Source organism: Marmota marmota, unplaced genomic scaffold, assembly GCF_001458135.2.
Source record: "Marmota marmota marmota unplaced genomic scaffold, marMar, whole genome shotgun sequence".
In the NCBI taxonomy this organism is placed as follows: domain Eukaryota; kingdom Metazoa; phylum Chordata; class Mammalia; order Rodentia; family Sciuridae; genus Marmota; species Marmota marmota.
Genome location: NW_026000026.1, coordinates 49,847,599 through 49,875,308, shown reverse-complemented (window position 1 = coordinate 49,875,308; position 27,710 = coordinate 49,847,599). Strand labels below are relative to the sequence as shown.

Here is a 27,710-nt window from a genome sequence, read left to right as displayed (position 1 = left end):
TTACAGATAATTTGGGTTTTATAGAAAAAAGGAACAATAACCATAGCAACAAAACTAACCTCAAATTGTATTTCTCTTTGTGGTAATTAGTAAGAATTCAGTGTTGACATTTCATAACTGAAGCAGGATCTCATATATCAACAGTGTGGTCTCATATATCAACAGTAATCATAATTTGTATGTGTCTTCTACAATTTTTGAACATTACATACCACTCCCGAGGTAGGAAATATATCACCAATACTTCCGTCAGCTTCCCATGCTACAGTTATACGGCCATATGTGCCTTTTAAGCGCTCAACATTCAAGGTTACCAGGCTATCTTGCTCCATTTCTTCTATTTGCTTAAATAATGAATTCTGAAAAACACACCAAAAGTCACAAGGAGTGACTTGAAATCACCTAAATATAGTCTTTTCTTTATTTCATGTTATCATGCTTTTGTAGATTTCATGGTAATAAGCAATGTGAAACAGTAAATGAAAAATAACAGTTAAAAATAGTAAAGTAGGATGACTATGATTTTATTTTAAAACATACAGGTTTAAGTAAATAAAATACTAATCAATAAAGATTTAATTTTATAGGATTATTTTTATTTTTGTTTTATATTTTTCAAATTTTGTTGAGTGGACATATTATTAATTTGATTATCCAAAAGCATGTTCTTTTATAAAGTAGTACTTATAACATGTAAAAAGTTTGTAGAATGGAAAGGACATGGAGTCAGGTGAGCAAGAAGCCTTTCCCCCAGAGTAAGGTCTGGCAATCCCTCTAGGTCTGTTCTTGCTACTGGTAAAATGTGTTGGACCTACAAGGTCTCCAGCTCCCACTCCAGTGCAGCACATCATGAGAATGAGGGTGCTCCTTCCAATCATTTGCAAATGTAACTTTATGCTTAAATTCACATCCTCTAACCTATTTCTGTTCATGATGTTTCATACCTACCTCACACACCTTACAACTGTTTTACCAGCCAGAAATCTTCCTTTGCTTTATATTAGAATTTCTTTCTTCTCACCTATGCTTCCTAGCCTCTTACCTTTTTTCCAAATTAATTTGTACCTCTGTGACTTAATATTCTTCACTGAACACACAACAGAAGATCTTTTGCCAGCCATTTAATGAAATTTCCTTCAAATGAATATTTTAGATAATCCCTTCTTACAATATATCCTTGGCTTCTCAAGGGTAATAAGAAAAAAATATGGAGTTTTAAAGATTTTTTTCTTTCCAGTAAGATTTTTCATGTCTTTTTACTATGATAATCTGAAAAGAGACTCCCCCATTAATTTCTTAAAGCTTATGAAAGCTTCTATTTAGAATGCTAATTTCAGTAAAGATCCTATCCTACAGTGATACTTCACACAGCATTTTAACAAATTGTTACAGATGTTACAGAGTAATAAAATCTTGCTCAAGGCAAACATTCCTGAAGAAAATGCCTTGATTTTAAAATATGCATATAATTTATTCAGAAAAGACAATGCCTTTTTAAAAGAAAAAAATCCTCTCTGGCTCCATATTCTCTATAAAGGAAGGTTAGTTAAATAAGGTTTTCATGCAGCCAGAAATATTCAAGATATTCTTGTCATTTATTATACCTCATCTTGAAAGGAGACTGTCCAGACAAAAAAGAGCTGTGTTGAGGAATTCTGAAAGGACTAAAGGAATCCAGGGTACTATACATTGGCATGGTGAAACCACAATGAATTAATGTCTCTAAACAATTTTAAAACAAGATTCCTAAAGTGGAATCTACGGTGCCCATACAATTGAGGATAGTCTGTGCTCTTTATCTGCCGAACAGCTTCAGGGTAAGAAGATGGACACATGCTGCAGAACATGAGGGTTCTTGTCCCAGAAATGCAGCTCTGCTCTACATACTTATCTGTTGTCCTGCAAAGGCTGTGCAAATGTTCTGCACCCCTCCATATGCAATGACATGATCATTGAAGCACTCTTGCAAACAACTGACTGAGGACATTAGAATATCCAAAGCTTGTCATCTTACATCCCCCAAACTTGCTCTTCTCACAATTGTTCATATCTTGGGGAAGGATAAATTCATGCTTCCCATAGTTCTGCTTATTGCTGAATTACTGCAATAGTCTCCACACTCCTGTGGGAGTGTCCTTCCCACTCACAGTATGTGTTCAATATTATAGTCAGAGCATTCTTTTTACAATGAATCAGGTCACACATTTCTTCTACCCTAACTCCTCCAAAGGCTTCTAAGAGGGCAAACTCAGTACCATGCTAAATAAGGGACTGTGTACAACAATATTGACATAGCAGTCCTGATTGTTGTCCCTAAAAAGGTCAGCTCACAGGCTGGTCCTCAGCTAGTGTTTGGGAATATGAATTTCAGGAGGGCTCCCACCATTCCCAGAACTACTGTTTTTGGTACTGGAGGATGAACTCAAGGATACTTTACCACTGATTCATGCCCCAAACCCTTGTATTTTTTATTTCTAGAGAGGGTCTCCAGGAGAATCTTTGTCTTTTGATCTTCCTGCCTTAGTCTCCCGAGAATGATAAGATATGCACTACCACACCCTTCTCTATTCCCAGAGCTCTCAAGTTGTTCCCTGTGCCCAAGCTATTTGTTCAAATAATGTGATTAACTAACATCTGTTTTCCTTCTGGAAGTGTAGAATTTTGGTATGTGCCAGGCAGATGGTACCTACATGACCAACTGCCAATTAAAACCTTGGGCATCGAGTCTCTAGTGAGCCTCTGGTTGGCAAAATTCCACATGTTGTAACAACTTGATGCTATGGAAATGAGTATGTCCTGTGAGACTCTGCTGGGAGGAGATTCTTGGCAGTTTACACCTGGTTTCCTCTGACTTCACCCATGAGCATTTCCCCATGGAGAATTTTGAGTTTGTATCCTTTGCTTTAATGAATCATAGCTATGAGTATGATTCAACACTAAGTATATGAGTGCTCCCAGTGAATCATCAAAACTATGGATGGTCTTGGGATCACAGGCCCCTGGCTAGCCTCCTGGACCTATCTCCCCCTCCTACACTGACTGTAGACAGTGTCTTCCTTGTTGCTCTATAAGGACAAGAGGGCACTGCAGGCCTCTCCTCTTGGTGTTGGGTTCCTGTCTGAACTGTTACTACCCCAGATGTCAATATAATTCAATTTTCAACTCCTCCAGGCCTATGCCCTTCTGTAACTTCATACAGCCCTTCATGACCATTCTATTTTATATTTCCTATCTACAACCCACACCCCTTCTTTCATGCTCCATATGCCTTCTCTGCCAGATGCTTCTCAACAGCACTAGCACTGTCAGATATAGTACATGTTTTATTGTATCTTTGCCTATTGTCAGTGTCTCCTTGATCCCCTCTAGGATAATGAAGGTAGAGATTTTTATTGTTTCATTCTCTGACATATTTAACATCTGACAGAGTATCCAGAACATAGTGTTTATTAAATATCTGCTGCATTTATGGAATAAATGAAAAACCAACTGATCAGGTTTGTTGCCCAGTTCTGGTCAATGAGAGATAAGAAGTTTTTGAGAGGCTTTGGGAAATTTCTTCTTTAATAAAAATGGGATATAAAGTATCTCTCTGTCCCTAACTGGACATGAATAGAAAGCAGTAGCCCAAATAATAATACCAGTTTTCAAACAACCAATGAAGGATCCATTTTGAACTAACAAAGTAGAGAAAGGGAAAGGACCTCTATTGACACAGTACAATATCCAACTTCTTTCTCTGTGGACATGCTCTTAACATTTAAGCTAATATAAATTAAGTTTTCCTTGTATGTAGAAGATTTCATAGGAAGAGAGATAATAGCTGTAGATATAACTCTAGTTCAGAAGTCAGAATACACCTAGCAAATATAATACATGATGCAACATGAATGGCTGTTCTTTTGCTCACTGGCAAAAGCTGATAAAGGCTGTGTGTGGAGTAGATCTAAAAAGATTAGCATGGCTGGTTTTCCTCAAGACAAGACATCTGCATGTGTGCAATGCACATATAGTTATATCTCTCTTCCATTCTCCCCACAATAATAAAATTTTATGTGATATGTATGACACAACACAGTGTATAGTGTATTAAACAGTCTGTCTCATCATTGCCCTCTGGTAAAAAGGCTAACAGCAGAGCCAAACTCCTGGACCAAGAACAATTAATTTCAAATTGAAATAAAAAGAATAACTCAAAAAAATTAGGACAAGTTGATCCAGAGGCCCCATTGTGTAAGACAGCAAATTCCAAGATGCCAGCAGAATTCACCTTAGAATGCAGAACAGCCATGGCAAGGGAAGAGAGAAAGACTGCAGGGAGTATGACTCACTCACCAGGTGCAGAAAAGTGCTAATTTATAAATGAGAATGAACAAATCACTTTGACTTGCAAGTGTAAAATCCTTAGTATCATTACCTGAGCAAATCCAACAACTCCATAGGCATCATCATTAGACAGAATAGTTATTTTCACATAGCCATTGCTACCAATCTCTGCTCCACCTTTGGGATTTTTAAGCTGAACTTTGAAGGATTCTTCTTCTTCTGGAACTACATCATCAAGAATATTTACTGCTATTGTAGCTTCTCTGTCCCCAGGTTCAAATATCAGTTCACCTGAACTAGCATAAGAAGCGTACATAAAATAAGTTAACAACAAATTTAAATTACACATATACTAGATTACTCATGAAACACATTACACTGAGTAATATTCAAGTTTTGGAAGAATCACATTTCATAAATAAAGTTTTAATTAAAATTATGTATATAGTACTGATGAACTTCATAAAATTCATATTAGAGATATGGATAATATCCCTATTTCTGGCTTAAAAATAGCTGTTCTATTTTATATATTTCTCAGACATTGAGACTTGGAAATTTGATGCCATATGAAATTTTAGTGAGCATACAGACACCTAGCATAAATGTTGGACCTACCTAGGAATAAAGTCAGACTGGCTGGAGATGTAGGCCAGCTCGTACATGTGTGAGTGGGCAGCTCCCACAACAGCAATTAAATTCTTGCTTGAGTTAAGGGACTTTACTGTAACAGAAACTGCATCCTGAGCATAAGGTGCTTCCAGAACAAATGAGAACTGATTCAGCTCTGAATTCCAGCAGTAAAGAGCAGACCCTTCTTGGCCAAGTACAAGTATGTGGACTGCAAGAAAGAAAGAAAAGGCATCTGGGGTGAAAAGTGAACTCTCTCATACACTGTCTCCCCCTTTTCCAAAGCAAAACTTTTCCCAGAGTTCCAATTTGACATCTCAAATTAAGTAAATATAATGCCATTGCCAAAAGTACCTGAATATAAATAATAATTTATGAGTGCTGTGGAATGATCAATCCAGCTGGACAATGTACCCACATGCATTTAAGAGAAATGAAAACACTGTCTGATAACACTCACATGGGTTTTGTATTCTTAAATCTATCTCCATATCTATTTATAAGTACTTTAAAAAAATATATATATTTTTAGTTGTAGTTGAAAACAATATCTTTACTTATTTATTTTTCTGTGGTACTGAGGATGGAACCCGGTGCCTCGCACATGCTAGGCGAGTGCTCTAACACTGAGCCACAACCCCAGCCCCTATAAGTAATTCTTTTTTTTTTAAGTTGGGTTTTTTTTTAAGAGAGAGAGAGAGAGAGAGAGAGAGAGAGGATTTTAATATTTATTTTTTAGTTTTCGGCGGACACAACATCTTTGTTTGTATGTGGTGCTGAGGATCGAACTCGGGCCGCACGCAGGCCAGGCGAGCGCGCTACCGCTTGAGCCACATCCCCAGCCCTATAAGTAATTCTTTAAAGTAAAAAATATCTATAATAACACCACTAAATGTTTTAATTTTTGTATTTTCCTCTCTAGTCACTATATTAATTTATATCTGACAGTTGTAAATAGTAAAAAAAATTGTATAAAAAATTCTAAATTAAGAATTTTATTCCATATTTATAGTTTTATACAGGTTTATATGTTTATATGTTGCTGTGTAGTATACAAATTCATAATTTTAATGCATAGATAATAATATGTAGGGTTGATCTTCAAGATATATTTAATAATGTCCCTACATTGGCTATTTGTTGTTTTACATTTCATTTTCAATATTAAGTAAAGACAGAATTCTTATTATTTCAATAGATAAATTATTCAAGGTTTTAGGCCAAAGTGTATTTATGAGCAAATTCATGACTCCTAAAGTATATTCTGCCAATGCTTTTTGAAATGCTATCAGAAAAGTGTATTTTTATTAAATTCAAAGCAATGGCACACAATTGTATCTACAGAAGTTGGGAAGGAAGAGGGCATATATGTTATATATAATACTAAACAATCTTGAGGCTTAAAACTGGCCAAGGTGGGTAGGGGGGTCCATATAGAAATATCAAAATTCCAGCACTTAGAGAAACTCAATGGAACATAAACTCCCAAATAAAACTGATTGAGTGTTAAAAATAGCACATGGTACCAGAAAACATGAGGGTCTTTTAAATTGTTAGCCCATAAGTTATAGTGGCAAACCCCATATCCTTACTCCTACATATCAAGAACTACTGACCATATTTGTTTACAGCAATTAATTTAAGTACTATTATAGTTTGTAAATGTTGCATAAAAGATAAAGACCAAGTAAAGTCTTATTAACACATATGAATCTTTAACTATCCATATATTTTGCATAAAGCTTTATAAAACTGGAGATATTCAGAAAAAAACAAACTCAAATGGATCTGAAAGCCCTCAAATTTAGATAACATAGTCTCAACCAAGATCAAAACTAGAGTGATCCGAGCAACACTGATTTTGTGTCTCTATTTTCATTTCTCAATTGGATTGGTATGAATAGGAAACAAGTTGATAATGAGACATTCACATTAAAAAATATGGGTGCTCAAATCTACTTACAGATGCTCTTCAACTTGTAATGAAATTATGTCTTGATAAATCCATAATAAGTTGAGAACAGCATCAGTCAAAATGCATTCAATACTATTAACCCACTGAACATCTCAGCTTAGATTAACCTGCTTTAAATGTGCTCAGAAAAAGCCTCCAGTTGGGTAAAATCATCTAACACAAAGCCTATTTTATAATTGAATATTGAATGTCTCATATAACTAGTTGACTACAGTACACAGCACAGAATGCAATCTCTGCTGTTTGCACCATGATTATGGGGCCAACTGGAAGCTGCACTCCCTGCTGCTGCCCAGCATTGCAATTATGCTGCATATCAGTAGCCTTGGAAAAAGTCAAATTTCAAAATATGAAGTATGGATTTGACTGAGTATATATCATTTTCACACCATCATCAAGTCAAAAACTGAAAATCCTAAACACAGCCATTTTAAGTCAAGGACCATCTATATATAAATATAATGAGTATTTTCTCAGAAAGTAAACATTTATAACATTTCAAAAGCATGAAATTGGGTCAGAGAATTGATAACGAAAAATCCTAAATCTCTACTCTGGGGTGCGGAAGTGTGACTAGTACTCATATAAAATTCTCTTCCATTTAGCAAAACAATAAAATAAAAGAAGCAGAAGTTAATTCAAAGAAAGGCAACCAGACAAAACAGTTTAAGAAGTGTAGATAAAGAGAAGTTTGAGTACTGAATGGTAGAAAGTAAGTATTCCTAACATTTACAGATGTGAGACTTTAAGAATGAAGACAGTAAGAGACAGTGTGGCCAGGAAGGGCTACAGAGGAAGCAGCAACATCAGGAGAGAACTGAGTTCCAGGGTACGGAGAAGGGAAGATTCAGAGGAAGGTCTGAGACACAGTCTATCTGTTCCACAGGACCTTATGGGAGCATCTGGGGAGTTGGGGGAGGTGGGACAGGGCATCTGGCCTAGACATCAGGGTTTGTGTAGTCTACAGGATGTACAGACCAAATGAGGATGAAAGTCTCTTCACCTCCATGTGCCCTGGACTTCTCATGAAGACTAAACAGAGATGAAGAGAGCAACCATTTATTCCAGATGATTTCCAAAAACAATGATGTCCAGAGGTGATAGTTTTGGTGAAGCTAACAGTTGGGGGACTAAGAAAGGGGAGTTAAGGTGCCTTCCAAGCAGCATACAGAGCTTTGAGGTTTAAGTGAGATTTAAAAGGGGGGGGGGCTGAATAGGCCCTGGAACATAACAAACATTCAGTCATTAAAGGCTATAGATTTCCTTATGTTCTGAATCCGTTACCCACATATACTCTTTTACCAGCCCTTTAAAAAGTAGAGTTAAACAAGATTCAGTTTGAGGTCTTTTTCTCATACTACATAGTCTCTTTCTAGACCATTCCATCTCAGCCTATACTAAAATGATCCTCTGTACTTTGTGACTTCCAATGTTTATCTGTGACTAAGGATTCTCTTCTAAACTCCAACCAGTAATATTTACTCAAAGGCATCTCAAACTCAACATATCCCAACCAAATTCATTCTTTGCCCCAGAAAGGCCCAGTCCTCCCCCAAGTCACCTCCATGTTAGTTTTTGTATCATGTTTCCATTACCTGCAGAAATGAAGGCTCTCTCACCTACCCCAAACATCTTGCTGACCATCAACTCCTCTGGATTTCACTTATGAGATATCTGAATCAATCTACTTTGATTTTCCACCTTCATCACCAACCACTTTCCAAGCTAGCTCTAGTCTAAAGTATGTGTCTCTAGAGTGTTTTCAAATACTTTTTCTTAGTAGCCTCTAAGTTTTTCTACCATGACAGCAAAAAAACTCCCCTTTAAAACAAACACATAGCCCTTCTCTCTCTCTCTCTCTCTCTCTCTCTCTCTCTCTCTCTCTCTCTCTTTCTCTCTCTCCCCCTCCCTCCCTCCCTCCCTCCTCCTATCCCCCTTTCTCTCTAACTTGTCTCCCTATGTTTCTTCATCACTTTCTCATAAGAAGGACCCCAATACTTCTGGAAAAAAGACAATACTCTTTTAAGTCCCTATCTGATTCATCTGTTTAATCTTTGGTCACACTACTGTCTCCTCTCTGCCTGTTTTGGGTCACACTGGTCTTCCTGGTCCTTCCCTCAAAGCACCACTCACCATCACCACCTGACCTCTGTACATGCTGCTGCCTTTGCCTGGAGCCAATCTCATACTCAATTCTTTGTCTCATGAACTCTTACTCAACCTATAGTTCTCAGCTAAATAATTCTTCGCTAAGAAAGTTTTCTGGTTCTCTCTTTAGACCAGGTCAGTTTTTCCCCATTTTGTATTATGAAAGTACTATATTCCATTCTTTTTATCTGTTTATGGCTAGAAAATTGTGTGCTACATATGATGTCTCTCTTCCCTACTATGTGCTAAACTTCTTCAGGATAAGGACAGACTATATATAATTTTGCTTACCCTTGTTTCCCTAGGTTCTACCTCTATGCTTGGCACATAATTGGCATGTAAAATACATCTATTAACTAATAAAGAAGAGAAGGGTAAAGGGGAATATGAGTTTATATGTCCTTGCAGTCTTTGTTATATTCATTCTTCCCCTTCCATATAAAGAACTCAATCACTACCCAATAATCTCTGTCAAGCCATTAATCAGAATAAAATATGTGATCCTCACAGTCATGGCAGCAATCTAATATTTTTAATAAAATATTTGACACATACAAAATAAGAAAGCCCCTGAACATTCTTTAATGCATAATTTCAGCTTTCAGGGGATCTATAATAAGCCACTCTAAATAATAACCTACAATCTTTTCATACTTCCACAACCTCAAGTCACAGAAACAAAAGAAATAAAGAGACCTCACAATGGGTCCCTTAATAAACCTCTGGCAGAATTTCCCACAAATTCTTTTAGAAAGTTTGCCTATTATATTTTTTAAAAAATCTTTAAAGGCAATTCTATAACTTTAATTAATGGCCCATTCAGGCAGCACACTTCATCCTTAATTTATTAGACAACTATTTTCAATAATAATAAGTGCCTCAAGTAGACACAGTTAAGCCATTTGAAAACTTGAGGTATAAGAGAAGCAAAAATTAAAAGGCACAAAATTAAGGGACAACTGAAGAAAGACAAACAAGTATATGATGAAAGAAACATAATTTATTCAGCAAATCCATACTGAGCAAATACGAAAATCAATCAAGCTGTATATCATAAGAGAGTGCAGCAACACAGGACTTGCATCAGTGTGTGGACAATGTAAAGAGATAATCTGAGGAGGGGATAAGGAGAAAATAGGCAGGCACAGGATTTTGACAGCAGAATGAAGACAGTTTAGAGACCTGAAAGCCATGCCATAGTCCAGATGGAGAGTGGCGGGGTCTGGGAGAATATATCATGGATACAGGGCTGAGGAGGAAGAAGTAGAAAACACGGAAATGAGATGCAGTGATATGTGTGTGTGTGTGTGTGTGTGTGTATAAATATATATATATATATATATATATATATATANTATATATATATATATTAGAAATGAGAGGTAAATAAGCTGTGATTCCTGGTCAGTGTTGAGATGACTTAAGGTGACAGTCACAAAGCCTAACAGAGAAAAAGCAGTCAGGCACCTAAGAGAAAAACTGCAAAAACAGTCTCCTATATTTGCACCAAATCCTCCATTCTTCTCAATATGCTTTACTTTATACATTTCAACTTTTGTGAGTTAGATTATCCTCAAAAATCAATATCTCTGAAATCCAACCCTCTAACAATCTCTCTATCCATTATTCACTAGTGTCTTCATATTTTTTATTGCTTCTCTACTCAGACCTTAAGACTATGAAGTTAGGAAATTCTTCATATCTACATAACAATGACTTACATATAATATTTAATTAGTAAAAGTGTGCTGTTTCATTCATATGGAATTGGTATGTCTCAATCCAACAGCAGGACTGTGATTCATTTGGACTAGCCTGTGTAGCCCCTTGGGCTTGGCTTCCAAGTTCCTCTGGGCATCTCAGCAGCATACATGATGATTCAGCGACTGTGTGTTCTCCCTGTACTGTTGACACCTTCCCTAAAGGCAACCTGAACAACTCACATGGCAACTGGACTCCACTGCTTCTCTTTCTCAACGGCCTGCCCAAGTGATGACTCCAGACAGCAGATATACTACACGTATATCCAACTTTCTGACTTTTCAAAAAATCCTTAAATGCTAATATTTCCTCTCTTCTTATATATACTTTCATATTTAAATATATATATATATATATATATATATGTATTTAATGTCATTTTCATTTTCTCTAAATAAAAGAGACAAGAGACAAAAGAAATATCCTATCTTTCTTCTTCATTAACATTTTCCCCTATATTTTAGTCACTTGTTCTCAAGGAGCCTTTTGAAATTCTAGGACTTCTGGAAAGATTGTTGTACAGATATTGATTTTATACTCTTATTAAAATACCCAGTCTCTGGAATGTGACAATTTTATGTCTAATTCAATGAGATTCAAATAATCCTGTTTCACACTGCCTTTAGGATGACTGGTTAGCAGTTGAAAAGTCCTTACCTATTCCAGAGGCTGGTGTGAAGGAATGGATTCTGTTAACGGTAGCAAAATCCAGGGATTGGAAATATCTGAAAGAAGACTGTCCTATCTCCCAGAGGAAAATATCAATGGAATTCTGATCTCCTACAACAATAGAGTAATAATCAAATCTTGAAGTAAAAGTTACAGAAAGAAAATGGCAAAATTGCCTAGTAAGACTATAACAAAATGGTAAGAAACAAATTTCATATGAATCCATTTAATTCAACAAAAACATAACTTTTTAGATAATGTTTCAAATGTCTTTGCATTTACCACACAAAGTGTATGTATAGTTAGCTATTGACCATGACCCAACCATAAAGCAAGAAAAGAAGCAAAATATTTTCTTTTTTTTTAACATTGTTGAAATTTTATCTAAATTTTTGGTAAGCAAAAGAAATCATATTCTTATTTAGAAAACATTTTTGAAACAATATTGTCAAAAGTTGCTGAACACTTTTTATTAGTACTAAAAATTATTCATGACACCCCAAACATATTCAGATAAAAAGTTACCTGTTTGCTCTTGTCTATGAAATCTTCATAGATCATTCTATTCTACCCAACCACCCCTTATTTTATTTTAACAGAACTTTAAATTGGTGGTTCAGGGCACTACAAGAGTACTGGCATAATGCTTATTTTTTCCTCAAATTGCATTTATATCTGATAATTAACATTATCCCTCAAGAAATAGTCTATGGATTACCTAAAAAATTGTTACAAGAGCATTTTCATATAAAACAAACATTATGAAGCTAGATGATTTGGGTAATAGCTATATTTGCATTATAAACACCATGTCATCTTACCTAAGAAGGTATTTTTGGCAAAAATTAAGTAAATATCATCTCCTGAAGACAAAGCTTCAACTTGTGTCGTTCCACTGATTGGCACTTCTTCAAAGTAAATAAATGTGCTGCCAGACCATCTGAATAAAAGGGCGTGTAGCCTGACATTAGCCTGGGAAATTGCTAAGAACAAAGAGTTGCCTCTGTTGAATAAGGCCATGGTCAAAACACCCCGGACAGGAAGATTCTGTTGCAATGCAAAGCTCTGTCCATTCCATCTGAAGACCTGTAGGAAATGTTCAAATATAAAAACCTTCATGACTAGGAATTTAGCACTGGGAAGAATTTAGCCAATGTCACATGTCTATTCTCCTGTATCCTTTTATTTAGTTAGGATGATACTTTTATTAAGTGGGAAAGTACCAAGCCTAATGCTTTCTCCCCTTTTTTATCTCTGTGTGTGTACACACATGCATGCAGAATAAATGAAAGAGAAATTATTTGAAAATAAATCTTAGAAGTGAGTACAAGATCTTCTGATGCTGCAACATCATTTCCAACATCTTGATCAACAGCATATAGAGAAATGCCTAAACTATTTTCATCCTCATGGTGGCAATGCATACAAGGCTTCAGGGTAAGTGTTCATAATATTTAAAATTAAAAGAAAGTGTATAATCGACCTGGTTTCTTATATAATTTGAGCACTTTCACAACAAATTATACTTATTCAGGATATGGAAGATGGTGGAGAAGACAGAAGATAATGGAGTAAAGGAAAGCTACTTCCTAAGCTGTATCCTGGTGTGGTAGGAGCCCTCTTCAAACAAAGGCAAGAGGCACAGCACAGCTAGTAGATGTGTGCACATGCAACTCTGTTGAACAATGTGGCACCTTTAGTAACCAGGTATGCATGTGTTCCCCAGAACAAAGAAAGGCAGTGTGGCACACTGAGCATGCAAACACAACTCTGCTAACACTCAGGGCACATGTGCAACTCTGCCAACACCCCGAGTGGGCCTGTGCAGCTCTGTCAAAACTTCCTTATGATTTCACAGTATAGAATAACCACATGAAGTGTATTTTTCCATATAGGAGAGCAAAGGAGCTAATATGTAACAGGGGAAAGAGAGACTAGCAGTGGCTATATAAGGCAAATCTCTGCTGCAATAGGGGCTTGGCTTTTGGATGAAAATCCACCCAGTCTGTCCTGGCACAAAATAAACATTCTTTTATTTACCACCCTGGTGTCATGTCTCTGTGTGTGAACCCCACAACAGTGGCCTGGGACCAAAGCAACAGGAGTACAGCTTCTTAACAAGGTGGGTAAAAGAGGAATTTCAATAAAATTTAACATTAGACACTGAAGTGGCTCAGGGACTCAGGAATTTGGGTACAATAACTGAACAAGAAGGAATACATTGGAGCAGACCTGGCAGCCCCACCACCTATGCAGATTCACCACAGACAGAGGGAGCAGAACACAGTCTTCATAGAGAGAAACCTGAAATCAAAAATGCTACCTAATCTTAACTGATCCAGAGGCTGTACTGCATGCTAATGCTTGAAAAGCACGCTCTATATTTCAACTGGTTGTGGAGAGATGAGGCAAGTCACAATGTCCTGCACACAGCTTTCCGGGGACCTAGGCTGGGCCAGATGGAAAGTGAGTAAAACAGTGACTACACTCAGGGCAAAGGTAGCCCAATTCACTTGTCCTTTGTCTCAGGCAGCTCATGTGATCAGCTGAAGTCTGAGCTGGCACGGTGAACACACTAAAGGACTAGACCAGAGAAGACAGTGCTCTTGAGCAGCAGTGAGTAAAGGATCAGCAACCTCCTGTCCCATGATTGGATTTTTGGGAAGGTCTTGAGAACCAGACCTTCAGATGACATTGGCTATTGTCTAATCTAGAAGTGGGTCCATCTAGTCTTTCCAAAGAAGCCCCAGCCAACAAAGGCCAAGAGGCCTAATGAGTCCTCAGCCCTACCTGCTGGAACTTCCTTCACAGGATGCTGCAGAGGCAGTTCCTTGGGAGTGCACCAAACTGGTCCAGATGGACAAAACACCAGCTTACAGTTTGTCCTAACCCACCCCATCTCATACTAGTGAGAAGGGAAGCTGAGTCTTACATATTACATCAAACAGCTTCAATCTTAGGCTGTTCCAAGTGGCAGCTCAGAGAGCAACACAAAAACAGGAAGGACTAAACAACCCCACCCTTTGCTCTCTCTATCTGTATACAACTCAGAAGAGTTGAAAAGAAAGACTGTTGACATACACAGAAACCACCCAATGTCATCAATTATTTTGTCTAATTCAATGGAGAAGTTTCCTTCACTATTCATTCTTCATTACAATTTTTAAAAATTCTTTCTGGGGCTAGGGCTGTAGCTCAGTGGTAGAGCACTTGCCTAGTATGGGTGAGGCAGTGGGTTTGATCCTCAGTACCACATTAAAAAAATTCAATAAAGTTATAAAAAAGTATTAAAAAATTATTTCCATGTGTGCATCATAGACAATATTATAAATAAAATGGACCAAATGTACATCTACAGAATATTCCACCCTATAACAGCAGAATTTACCTTCTTCTCAGCTGCACACAAAATTTTTTCCAAAATAGACCATATTCTAGGCCATGAAACAAATCTTAGCAAATACAGAAAAAAAAATCAACATATCCCATATATCCTATCAGATCATAATGTAATGAAATTAGAAATCAAAGCAAGAAAAATAATAGAAACCACAAAAACAGATGGAGATTGAACAATACTCTCTTAAATGAAGAAAATATCAAAGAAGAAATAAGAATAGAAATTAAGAAATTCTTAGGAAAAAAAGAGAAAAAAGATACAACAGATCAGAATCTCTGGGACAGTATGAAAATAGTTCTAAGAGGAAAATTATAGCACCATTATAAAATTAAAGAATTGTCAAATAAATATGCTCATGCTTCACCTCAAAGCCTTAGAAAAACGTGAACAAACTAACCCTAAAACCAGTAGAAGACAGGAAATAATTAAGATCGGAGACAAAACCAATAAAGCTGAGAATAAGAAAACAATACACAGGATCAAGATAGATAAGATTGACACTTAGGCAAACTAACCAAAAGAAAGAGTGAGAAGAAGCAAATCAACAAGATCTGAGATAAAAAAGGAAATACCACCACAGACCCTTTTGAAATCCAGAGAGTTATCAAAACCTGTTTTGAAAATTTGTACTCCATTAAACTGAAAAATATAAAAGACACTGACAAATTTCTAGACACATATGGACCTACTCAAATTGAATCAGAAAAATATAGAAAACCTAAATAGACCAATACTAACTAATGAAACTGAAACAGTAATTAAAAGCCTTTCAAAAAAGGAAAACCCAAGACCTGATGGATCTCAACTGAATTCTACTAGATCTTTAAAAAGGAACTAACACTCTTTCTCAAATTATTTCATGAAATTAAAAGAGAGGGAACACTCCTAAATACATTTTTAGAAGCTGGTATAACCCTGATCCAAAACCAGAAAAGATGCATCAAGGAAAGAAAACTACAGAATAATATCCCTGATGAACTAGATGCAAAATTCCTTAATAAAATTTTAGCAAACAGCATTTAAAAACACATCAAAAAAGACAATACACCATGATCAAGTGGGTTTTGTAACAGGAATACAAAGTTGTTTCAACATAAGCAAATCAATAAATGTAATTCATCCTTTAACAGAATTAAGGACAAAAATCACTTGGTCATCTCAATACATGCTGAAAAGGCCTTTGATAAAATCCAACACTAATTCACATGAAAAATGCTGGAGAAGCTAGGAATCAAAAGAACTTACCTAATCATCATAAAGGCCATTTATGACAAACTCAAAGCCAACATCATACTCAATGGAGAAACACTAAAAGCATTTCCTTTAAAAACAGTGGTGAGGCTGTCCACTCTCACCACTTCTATTCAATATAGTCCTCAAAACATTAGCCAGAGCAATCAGGCAAGAAAAGGAAATGAAAGGGATACAAATAGGGAAAAAAAGGACGTCAAACTGTTTGTTTGCCAATGATATGATCTTATATCTAGAAGACCTAAAAAAAACTCCACTAGACCACTTCTAGAGCTTATAAATAAGTTTAGCAAAGAAGGAGAATACACGATCACCATCCATAAATCAATAGCTTTCTTACACTCAGCTGAGGAAGAAATGAAGAAAACCATAGCATTTATAATAACATCAAAAAAAAAAAAAGAAAAGTGTTAAGAGTTAATCTAAAAAAGAAGGTAAAAGAACTCAGCAATGAAAATTATAGCACACTGAAGAAAAAAATTGAATAAGACCTTATCAAATAGAAAGACATCCCATGTTCTTGAATAGACAGAATCAATATTGTCAAAATGGCCACAATGTCAAAAGCAATATAGAGATTCAATGCAATCCCATTTAAATACCAATGATATTCTTCACAAAATTAGAAAAAAAAAACAATTCTTAAATTCATTTGGAATAATAAGAGATACAAAATAGCCAAAGCTAAACTAAGCAAGAGAAGCAAAGCAGGAGGTATCACAATACCTGATCCAAATTATATTTCAGAGCTATAGTACCCAAAACAGCACGGTTTTGACATCAAAATGGACATGAAAACAAATGAAACACAATAGAAGGTGCAGAGACAAATCCACATACCTGCAGCCATCTGACATATGAATAATCTGTCAAAACTATATTTTGGACAGACAAAAGACAACCTTTTTAACAAATGGTGCTAGGAAAACTGGATAGCTATGTATACAAAAATGAAATCAGACCCCTCTATTTCACCCTATACAAACCCAAATAAAAATGGATCAAAGACTTGGGAATTAGACCAAAAACTTTACAACTGCTAGAAGAAAACATAGGCTCCATAGTCCATCATATAGATGCTGACACGGGCTTCCTTAACAAGATCCCCAAAGTGCAAGAAATGAAATGAAGAATTAATAAATGAATGCCATAAAACTAAAAAGCTTGTCTACAGCAAAGGAAACAATTAAGAACATGAAGAGAGAGCTGACAGAAAGGGAAAGAATCTTGGCCAACTATTCTTCTGATATTAAAAAAAAACACTTAGCACCAAATATAATAATAATAATGCAATCAATAAATGGGCAAAAGATCTAAACAGAAACTTCTCAAAAGATGAAACACAAATGGCCAACAAATATATGAAAAAATGTTCAACAGCAATCAGGAAAATATAAATCAAAATTACAATACAATGTAACCTCAACCCAGTCAGAATGGCACTGCTCAATATGAATAATAATTGCTGGCGATGTTGTGGGGGGGAAAGGTACACTTGTACATGGTTGGTGTGACTACTAAACCACTCTGAAGAGCAGTATGGAGATTCCTCAAAAACCTAGAGATGGAACCACCTTATGACCTACCTATCCCACTCCTTGGTATTTTTCCAGAGAGACGTAAAGTTGACACAATACAGGGATATAGCCACCTCAAAGTGTACCAAAGCAAAATTTTCAATAGGTAACTTATGGAATCAACCCAGATGCCCATGAGTAGATGACTGGATTAGAATATATATATTATTAGAATATATATATATATCACAATTATGATACATACACACACACACACACACACACAATGGAGTTCTACTCAGCCATAAAAAAAAGACTGAAATGATAGCACTTTCTGGTAAATGGATGAAAATGGAAAATATCATGTTAAGTGAAATTAGCCAAAATCAGAAACTCAAAGTTTATATGCAGAAGCTAGAGTAAAATAAGGAAAGGAGAAGGTAAGGAAAGGATAATACAAATGAATCAAATATTAAATAATAGAAAAGTGAAAGGAAGTCTAGCAGAGTGGAGGAAAGGGATGGAGAGGGGAAGGAGGATGGAAGGGAAAAGGAGGAGGGAAAAGTGTATATCATGAACTAAAATAGATTTCCATGCATGTATGAGTTTTTCAGGATGAACCCAACTACTATGTATAACTATAAAGCTCTAATTAAAAAAAATAAAAAAATAATAATTATGCAGTCAACAGTTAGGACTTTGGAGACAAGCATTAAGCTAGGAGCCTGGGTACACTGACCTCCTCCTTTATCACTCTTATTAACGATGAGGAAAAGATTAAAAACTCACATAGCAATAACTGAATTAATGATGACCATAAATTGAAACTGGTATGGAAGTCAAAAGTCAGGATGATATGATGAAAGAAATGTATGATTAGGGGAATGAAGTTAGAAGGAATGACATGACAGTTTCTAACACAGATGGTTATGGTGCTCTGAATAAAAACTAGCCCAGAAAGCTGACAGTGCTAAGGGGTTGAACAGTCAAGACAGGAAAGGGGAGGTCATGAAGTATCCTTCCTTGGGTGACCTTACAATTACCATTCATGTAGGGGTTCTTCAGAGATTGAAATATTAATAATAATTATACAAGGACATGGCATGACCCAGTGCTATACTGAGCCAGAAGAAATATGGTTATCCTACATATATAGTATACTAACTAATGCCAAATTTATTATAATTGGGAATCACCAAATTTTTTTAAATGAGTAACATGAATCAATATTTTTAAAAGATTACTCCCGCTACCAATAGAGAATAAATCTGTGGAGATCAGAGAACTTCAGAGACTAGCTTGGAGACTAGCAGTTCAGGTAAGAAAAGATAAGAACTAGGCTTAGATGGAGATGAACAGAGGTGGAAAGAAATGTCTACACTAAAAATATTATGGAGACACAGATTCAAAAACACTTAATGATCAATTAGATATGAAAGAAAAAAAGGATAATTCAACAAAATATATCACAGAATTCTCCCTTGAGCACTTGCATTTCTGAGGTTACTATTTCCTGAGATAAAAGCAAATACTCAAACACAAGTTTCATAGAGAAAATTAATTACAGTTCAGCTTGATATACATTATAACACACTCCTAAAATATATTTAAGTGGATGCATCAATAGGCAGTTAGACATTCAAGTTTGGACTACAGAGGAAAGGTTGCAGATATGATTTGAAAGACATTAGCCTATAGCTGATATGTAAAGCTAGCCTATAGTTCCTATGAAGAGCTACAGAACTGATGAAATTTCCCAGAGTAGGTGAAAAGAAAGAAGAAATCTGAACTAAAACTGAATTATGAAATACTCTAAGACATATTGATTCAGAAAAGGGAGGAGGACCCAGCAATGGAGACTGAGCAGCAGAGATCTTAAGAAGGAAATCCTTGTGGTGTCACAAAGCAAGAGTAGAGGGGGTTGAGATTTGGGGATGAGTAAGTCGCATGCTGGTGGGAAGTTGTGTAAGACAGTGATAAACATATCCACTGGATTTGGCAATCCAGTCGCCATGGGTGAGCATAAGAAGTAGACAAAGCTAGCTGACACTTCTCTCACGACGTCCTACCGCAGAGGGGAGAAAATAAATGAAAAAAAAAAAAAAAAAGAAGCTATAAGAGGAAGAGATCAAGGGAGGGATTTCTTTGTAAACAGAACAATTCTCAACTATTATGCCAACTGTAATAATCTCATGGAGAAAGAAATGCCAGCTATGGAGGGAATAACTAAACCTTATGAAGGCTGAGGGGCAGCCATGTGAAAGGAAGGGCTTCTCCAGAAGGACACTCCTCCTCTGCAGCAGGAGGAAGGGGCAACACTGGATTTTAAATGGGATTTTGAATTTGGTGTTGGGAAAATAAGTAATCTCCCTCTAGTGACTTTCATTTCACTGAGGTCATTAGTTGAAAATGAGGCGATAAGAAGCTTGTACAGAAGCGTGAGAGACAAAAATTATCAATTAAGCATTAAGGAGATTATAAGATGTAGTGTGCTAGAAAAATGTGAAATTTCTGGGGTGATGCTGAGTGCTCAATTGGCAATGTTAATCATGAATTTTTAGTGATACCATCTGTCTAGCTGTGTGATTTTTCTCCATAATGTTTTCCAACTCAATTAAATTCTGATTAAATGTTCATGTTTATGATTACATTTGCTTTGGCTCTTGAAGAACATATAATATTCATAACTGTTGTTTAAAAGTTAATTGGGACCAATCAATATTCATATTCTCCTTTACTACTTTACCACAAACTATGGTTTTCTTTTATACCAAATCTCTAGACCCTACCTCATAACTTTCAATTACAGTATTTTTTAAAAGTTGGGGAGATCTTCATTTTCAAAGATTCATACCTGAGTTAATTCGGAATCCTCTCTTTGACTTGCAACAATTAAATAATCTTGACTGTCTGAAGTAAAATATCTTACTTGGGAACTTTCAGAAATAATGATTGTTTGCACCTGCAAGGAAGACAGAAGAGTGGGAATAAAAATTTAAAGAGTTTAACTCAGAAAGGCACTAAATATTATACTAATGAGTTAGTATTTGATGTTTAAGACTTGATGTTTAAAACTGTTCTGATCACTAGGTATGCATATATCATAAGCATACATCATTTCAAGCCAACAAAAATAGCCCCAGGTTAAGATACATGCTACAATTTGTATCAACTTGCAAAAAGTCCTGTTACTCATTAACATAGAATATACATTGTCATCCATTTAGATCAGTCTTACAAATCTGAATTTCTTTTAGGTAAAGCCTTATAAAATGAAGATTTTGTTTTTACCAGGAATAATTGGAATCCAGATGTGAAGGTATACACACTGTTAACAGAAGACTTCTCTTCATTTCTTTCTTTATGAGTAATTACAAAGTAGGGAGAAAGACCAATATTAAAGGCCTCACAAGTTTTAGGATTTTGTATCTTTAAATCCTAGAAAATGAGAATTACAAAAAAAAAAAACAGTTAACTCATAATGTATCTCACATTTACTTGTATATTTTATTTTGTGCACTGTGAAAAAAAATAAGCAATGTTTACCTTTACTGGAATAAAAATCCCTTGCCATCGGTAAATAGTAAATGATGATTTTCTTAACATTATACCATATACTGAATCTTCCAAAGTAAAGAAACACCAGCCAGAAACTGGCTTGTCCAAAAAACTTTGAAATATGGAAAAGACAACATCCATTCCCCCTAAAAAACATAAATCATTATTTACCAGTGCATAATTCCTTCTCAAACTTATCTGCTCTAATTTGTTATTTAAACATTGAGACTAATGACTTCATTACAAATGAACTCCCCATGGTGTGTGTGTGTGTGTGTGTGTGTGTGTGTGTGTGTGTGTGTGAGAGAGAGAGAGAGAGAGAGAGAGAGAGAGAGACAGGCTAGAAAACTTAAAAATAGTAACTTAAAATAACAATTTTAGATAACAAAAGGAGTACTAATAATTCACTCTATAGCCATATGAACTTTCCCAAGGTCTATTTAAATATAAATACTTGCTAACTGTAATTTTAAAGGGAAATATGCTAAAACATGTTTTCTTTCTTTCTTTTCTTTTTTCCAACACAGGGGTTTGGACTCAGGACCCTGGGCATGCTAGGCAAGCACTCTACCATTGAGCAATAGCCCCAGCCCATCTCCCACCCTTTAACACACTCTTCTGGTATCTGCAATCTACTGTTTTCTCCTGTATTTCTCACCAGGTCTCCAAATCCCCTTCGTGAGATCACTCTGCTATCCCTAGCCATTCAATCTGAGGCTTTTCAATTTTCAGGCTGGGTCTTCTTCCCTTCTCTGTCTAGAGCTCCTCTTCTCAGATTGTTAAATCAATGTCCCTGACTTTAAAAACAGTAACACATGTCAGATCCCTAAATCTATCTTCCAGCAGAGACCTTCCTTTGAGTATAAATGCCTTCTCAAAAGGAACTCAAACTTAACATGTGCTAAAACACATTTATTTTAATTCCCTCGCCAAAACAACACCTAGCCTTCTTTCACATATCTCTTAGTCAGTGGCAAGACACTCTATCCTACCACACAAGCTGAGGAACTAGGAGTCATCTGGGTCTCACCCTCACTCTTGCATCCAGTTCATCACCTGCTCTAAACTGCCCTTTTGCTCATCTCCATGCATCCTCTCTTCTCTGCTATACCAACCAATTCTTTACACGGTCCTATGAATAACACTTCAAAATGCAAACATGATCATACCACACCATCTTCCCCATGCCTAAACCACTCAAAGTTTTCCATTAACTCTGGGATAAAAGATTGACATCCATAAAATATTTCTCAAGTTCTTCAATGATCTCTGCTTCTCCCCTATTTCTGTACTCCCTATTCACTGAGGTTCTTCAATTATCGTATGTCCTTTTATGCCTGAGTCTCCTGCCTCTAAAGCTTCCCCCTCTTGTCTCCCAGGTTCCTCCAACCCAGTTCTTTGCATAATTGATTCCTACACATTGATTTTTACTTATTTATTTTGGTACACCTTAAATTCTAAGCTCCATGAGCTCGGTACCATGCCTAGGCACTCAATAAATATTCATGGATATAGTAATAAAATTAAATATCTGTTTCCCATTTTTAATAAATCCATAAGTTATAATTCATGGAAATAATGTAAATCTTATACACACAACATTTCTGAGTTACAGCATTTTGTTCTCATAAAAAACTGAACATACTCATGCCAAAGGCTGTTTCAGATATCGTCTCCCACTGCACACTCACAGCTAAATCAATGCCATTAGTACGCGACACATTTAAGTATACCGTTCTGTTGGTTTCTTCAATATCTATAGAAGTGGCTCTGAAATTGTGGAAAGCAGAAAAAGAATATAATTTCTACATATTTAAAATATATGTCACATTACCAGCGTATGCTTAATATGCTTCTACATTTATACAACCCAAATGACATGCACAAATTTGATACATGAAGAAGACAAATGGGTGCTTGAAAATATTCATTTATGGAGTTTTTTTTTTAAGTACAAATGCAATACTCATAATCAGAAAATACTGAAGATCAGTAATTTAACATTACACATTTTAAAACTGTCTTTTTTGAATTTCTTCACACATAAATCAAAAACATCTGACAGGAAAAAACAGGAAATTCTTAGTATAGGAATAAAACTAAATCTCTTAAAATACTATATATAAATATCTGTCAGTTTCCAAAGGAAATTTTATAACTATAATCATTTTAATATGTTTAAAGAGTCATTTATTTGGATTCAGTGACCAAGGATATTTTATATTTTTTCTTGCTTTTTATTTCTAAAATCACAAAATAATGCAGGCCTTTTCCTAGAAGTGTGAACTATGAGAAAATAAGAATTCTGATGACACCATTAAGCAGGCCATGGTTAGGTCTTTGATGTTCTCTGTTATAAGAGAGCTTGTGGACTATGGATCTGTCTTCTAGAATTCATTTTAAAAGTCCACTTTACACTAATCACACTTCAATTTTCTTTTGCATTTTCTTATGTCAAAAATTATTTCTTCCTTATTTTCAGAAGTGATATTTTCTTATAAATAAATTATACCTATTTTCAATAGCAGAAATACTGAACAGCCCCAAAGGGGCCTGATTTTGTAATACTGTTATCAAGGTTTGAACCTGCACCCCTAGTCTAGCACCTCCCGTCGGATTAAACAAGGTGCAAACAAAATGCTCATCCATTTCTGGTTCTGTGTCTAATACAGCAGAAATGTGCAGGGCCTGAAAACAAAATAAAAAAAGTAAAGTTACTAGAATAGAATATATTTGCAAAACACATACAGAGAAATTTACTAAACATTTTAGAAACGAAAATAATGTCTTTCAAAAAACAGCACCTCTTTTTTATTTAATAATGGTCCCCATAATGTGATACCTACAAGTGTTTCATGTTATTACTTTTGGGATTTTCAATACTGTGGTACAAAGTGTCTAAAACATAAATGACATTTTTAAATAACACAGAATAAAATATTAAAATATTAAATTCATGTCCTTTTTTGGGATACTTTTTTATCCTGCTCTGGCTATATAACTTCATTAATCTCTTTCTAGTCTAGGATTCACCATTAAAAAGCCATGGTAGAGGGGTTGGGGTTCTGGCTCAGGGGTAGCACTTCCCTAGCATGTGTGAGGCACTGGGTTGAATTCTCAGCACCACATATAAATAAATAAAGGTCCATTGACAATTAAAATATATATATTACAAAAAAGCCATAGTAGGAACAATTAGAAACAACCCAAATGTACATCAACAGGAAAATGGATAAACAAATGGTGACCTGTTCAATAAAACACTATTCAACAATAAAAAAAGGATCAGCTACTGATGTCTGCAACCACACAAAATTCAGAAATATGTTGCATGAAAGAAGCTAAACACAAAAGAGTAGATATTATAAGGCCCTATTTACACAAAGCTCAAGAATCAGCAAAATGAGTCAATTAAAACATTACAAAGTGGTTTCCTCTTGAAAAGGCAAGGCGCAAAAGAGAACCATCTGGGTAATAGTAGTGTTAATATCTTTAATCTGAGTGGAGGTATTATGGTTTGAATATGAAATGTTGCCCAAAGTCTCATGTGCTCAGAGGTAGACTTTTTGGAAAGTGATAAATTATGATGGCTCTGATCTCATTAGTAGATTAATCCACTGATGGCTGAATGGATTACTTGTATTAAGTGGGTCACAAGGGATAGAAGTGATCCCGGAAAGGTCTGGGTTCTCTCTGGCACTTTCCTCTTGCTTTCTGTTTTCCCCAGGTGCAATAAGCTGACCAGCTTTCCTCAACCCCACCCTTCCACCAAGATGATTCTACCTTGAAGCCCGCTGACATGGACTGAATCCTCTGAAATGCTAAGCCAAAATAAATCTTTCCCCACTAAGTTGTTCTTATCAGTATTTTGTTCATAGTGATGAAAAGCTGACTAATACAGGTGTGTATACTATGTTTAAAATCATTAATCCATATACTTAGAATTGGTGCATTTTACTATTCGTATGTCAAAATAAAAACGTGGAGCAAAAACAGTTGTGTGAGCCAAAAATATTTAATCCAATTTTCTCTAATGTTTAATTTACCAAATGAACACAAAGTTTTACTTAAATACACGCCGAGAAAAAGACACAAAAAATTACAGTAAAAAATATTTTTAAACATTTTAAATTACAAAAAAATTATTAAGAGAAAAAATGTGAGTAAGGCAATGACAAATTTTAATATGCTTCAAATTTGAACTTTTGTATTTTTCATAATTTAAGTGTGTCTTTGAAGAAATCAAAGATTTTAAATTTGGAAGAACGTTTAAAAATGAACAAAAAATATGTTGAACTTTACAAAACTTAAAATTGAGAAAGTTATTTGATTGTTAGATGAATTAGTTTAGAGGAAAGGGCTGCAAATATATTTCTTTAAAGCAGTATTTTAGCTAGCTTGAAAAATGTCTAAAGATAATGCGATGAACTAATTTAAACTTCAACTATATTTTTAAAAATAAAGTTTAGTAGGAACAGAAAATCAATATACAGGAATGGAATATTAATATATAGAAAAATAAGTTTGGAAACTAAACTTATGTAAGGATAGATCACATTCATAATTAATCTCAAATCCAGGATTTTTCTCTTTAAAACACTATTCCTATTCTCAAACAGTTTGAAGCAACAGTTACATGCTGTTTAATTAAAATGTAGCAAAAAGAAATGACTGACTGGGGCTGGGAGCTTTTTTTGGCTTATGCTTTATATATAAAGTGAAGTATACCATTTAAATAAGTTTGGAATTTAAAATAAAAAACAATATGTGTATTTTTATTATTTACATATTTCTCTATTAATAGTAAATTCCTTCAGTTGTCCTCTATACATATTATATAGTACATTAGCACTTGTCACATAATAATCTAATCGTGTCTTTATTTCTCACCTAAGTTGGAAATATCTTTTTCTTCTTTTGAGGATGCAGGGAAAAATATTTTGTAAATATTAGAGTTATAAGCTTCATCCTTATTAAAGTTTCATACTATACCTTGAGTCGAACACCTTCTTCTAATACAATATAGCCTTTGGAAGGAGTCAGGTCCTTGGATTCTGTTGAAGAATTCACTTCTGTGACAATGAACTGAACTGTCACAGTTCCAAACAGTCCTCGTGCAGGTTCCCGAACAACGTACAAGACTGCAACACTTTCCTGAACGTAGAGAGCTGCTGGCTCTCTCAGGAAAAAGTGCTCACTGTTGTTAAATGATAGAACTCCAGGGCCATCATCATTAGCAAGGATGGTAATTACAGCTGTCAAAACAAAAATATTTAATGATAAATGAAAATAAGAAGGGCTGTTATAAATGCTGAAATGAGTGTGGATATTTCATTGGAAAGAAGGTCAACTCTCGACCTCAAGTGATCATTTTAAGAGTACCTTTTCCTTTTTTTTTTTTTTTTAAAAGAGGGGTCATTTTTAAAGCATTAAATAAAATTTCATATTCCTTTATTATATGAAAATACTCTGCAATCTTAGAATGGAAGGCAGGTTTGTCAACCTGATGTGATGCTACCTCTCAGAAGTCAACAGCAGAGACCAAATTTAATGAAACAGTGAAAACATTCCCAGTAAAAACAGAAACAAGACAATGATGACTGCCGGCACTGCTACTGCTCAACATGTCCTGGGGCTATCCGTAAGGCAAAGGTAATGGACAGGAAGGTCCAGAACTTTCATCCTTAAATTAAATGCTTGTCTACTAACAAGATACAAGAAAAAATTATCATATGATAAGAGTTTGAAATATAAACTTAGAAGAGATTCAAGATAGTGGAAGAGAGGAAGGCTGCATTTTCAGTTGCTTCATGACTCCAGACTAAAGCAGCAGGAGAACTGTTTCTCAGCAAGGTGGGTAAAAGAGGGAACTCACTGATATTCAATTTTAGAAATCATAGTCGCTTAGAAACTTAGAAATAAAGATGTACAAGTCAGTTGCTGCAGCAGCAGCAGCAGCAGCAGCAGGAGCACTGGTTGGCCACAGAGGGGAGGGGTAATGTATAAAGAGAGAGACACAACAGACAAATTTAGCATGGAAAAACCTATAGATGATAAAAAAGTCATATTTAGCTACCCAGACGCTGCACAACAAGCTCTTTTTTTTTAATTTTTTATTGTTGGTTGTTCAAAACATTACATAGTTCTTGATATATCATATTTCACACTTTGATTCAAGTGGGTTATGAGCTCCCATTTTTACCCCAAATACAGATTGCAGAATCACATCAGTTACTCATCCATTGATTTACATATTGCCATACTAGTGTCTGTTGTGTTCTGCTGCCTTTCCTATCCTCTACTATCCCCCCTCCCCTCCCCTCCCCTCCCCTCTTCTCTCTCTGCCCCCTCTACTGACATTCATTTGTCCCCCTTGTATTATTTTTCCCTTTCCCCTCACTTCCTCTTGTATCTACTTTTGTATAACTCTGAGGGTCTCCTTCCATTTCCATGCAATTTCCCTTCTCTCTCCCTT

The 27,710-nt window shown here is 35.5% G+C and overlaps 1 protein-coding gene across 2 annotated transcripts in view; it reads right to left on the bottom strand.

Moving 5' to 3' along the window:
- Adgrv1 (adhesion G protein-coupled receptor V1) overlaps nucleotides 1-27,710 on the bottom strand; it is a 548,667-nt gene that overhangs the window by 373,976 nt on the left and 146,981 nt on the right. For both annotated transcript variants that reach the window (XM_048811397.1, XM_048811398.1), the window contains 11 exons: nucleotides 26,228-26,490; nucleotides 23,748-23,923; nucleotides 22,881-23,005; nucleotides 21,224-21,381; nucleotides 20,969-21,115; nucleotides 20,532-20,639; nucleotides 12,331-12,595; nucleotides 11,498-11,620; nucleotides 4,945-5,167; nucleotides 4,418-4,622; nucleotides 213-359 (listed from right to left, as the gene is read on the bottom strand). In XM_048811397.1, coding sequence (XP_048667354.1) covers nucleotides 213-359; nucleotides 4,418-4,622; nucleotides 4,945-5,167; nucleotides 11,498-11,620; nucleotides 12,331-12,595; nucleotides 20,532-20,639; nucleotides 20,969-21,115; nucleotides 21,224-21,381; nucleotides 22,881-23,005; nucleotides 23,748-23,923; nucleotides 26,228-26,490 — 1,940 coding nt within the window. The remainder of the gene's footprint in view (nucleotides 1-212; nucleotides 360-4,417; nucleotides 4,623-4,944; nucleotides 5,168-11,497; nucleotides 11,621-12,330; nucleotides 12,596-20,531; nucleotides 20,640-20,968; nucleotides 21,116-21,223; nucleotides 21,382-22,880; nucleotides 23,006-23,747; nucleotides 23,924-26,227; nucleotides 26,491-27,710) is intronic.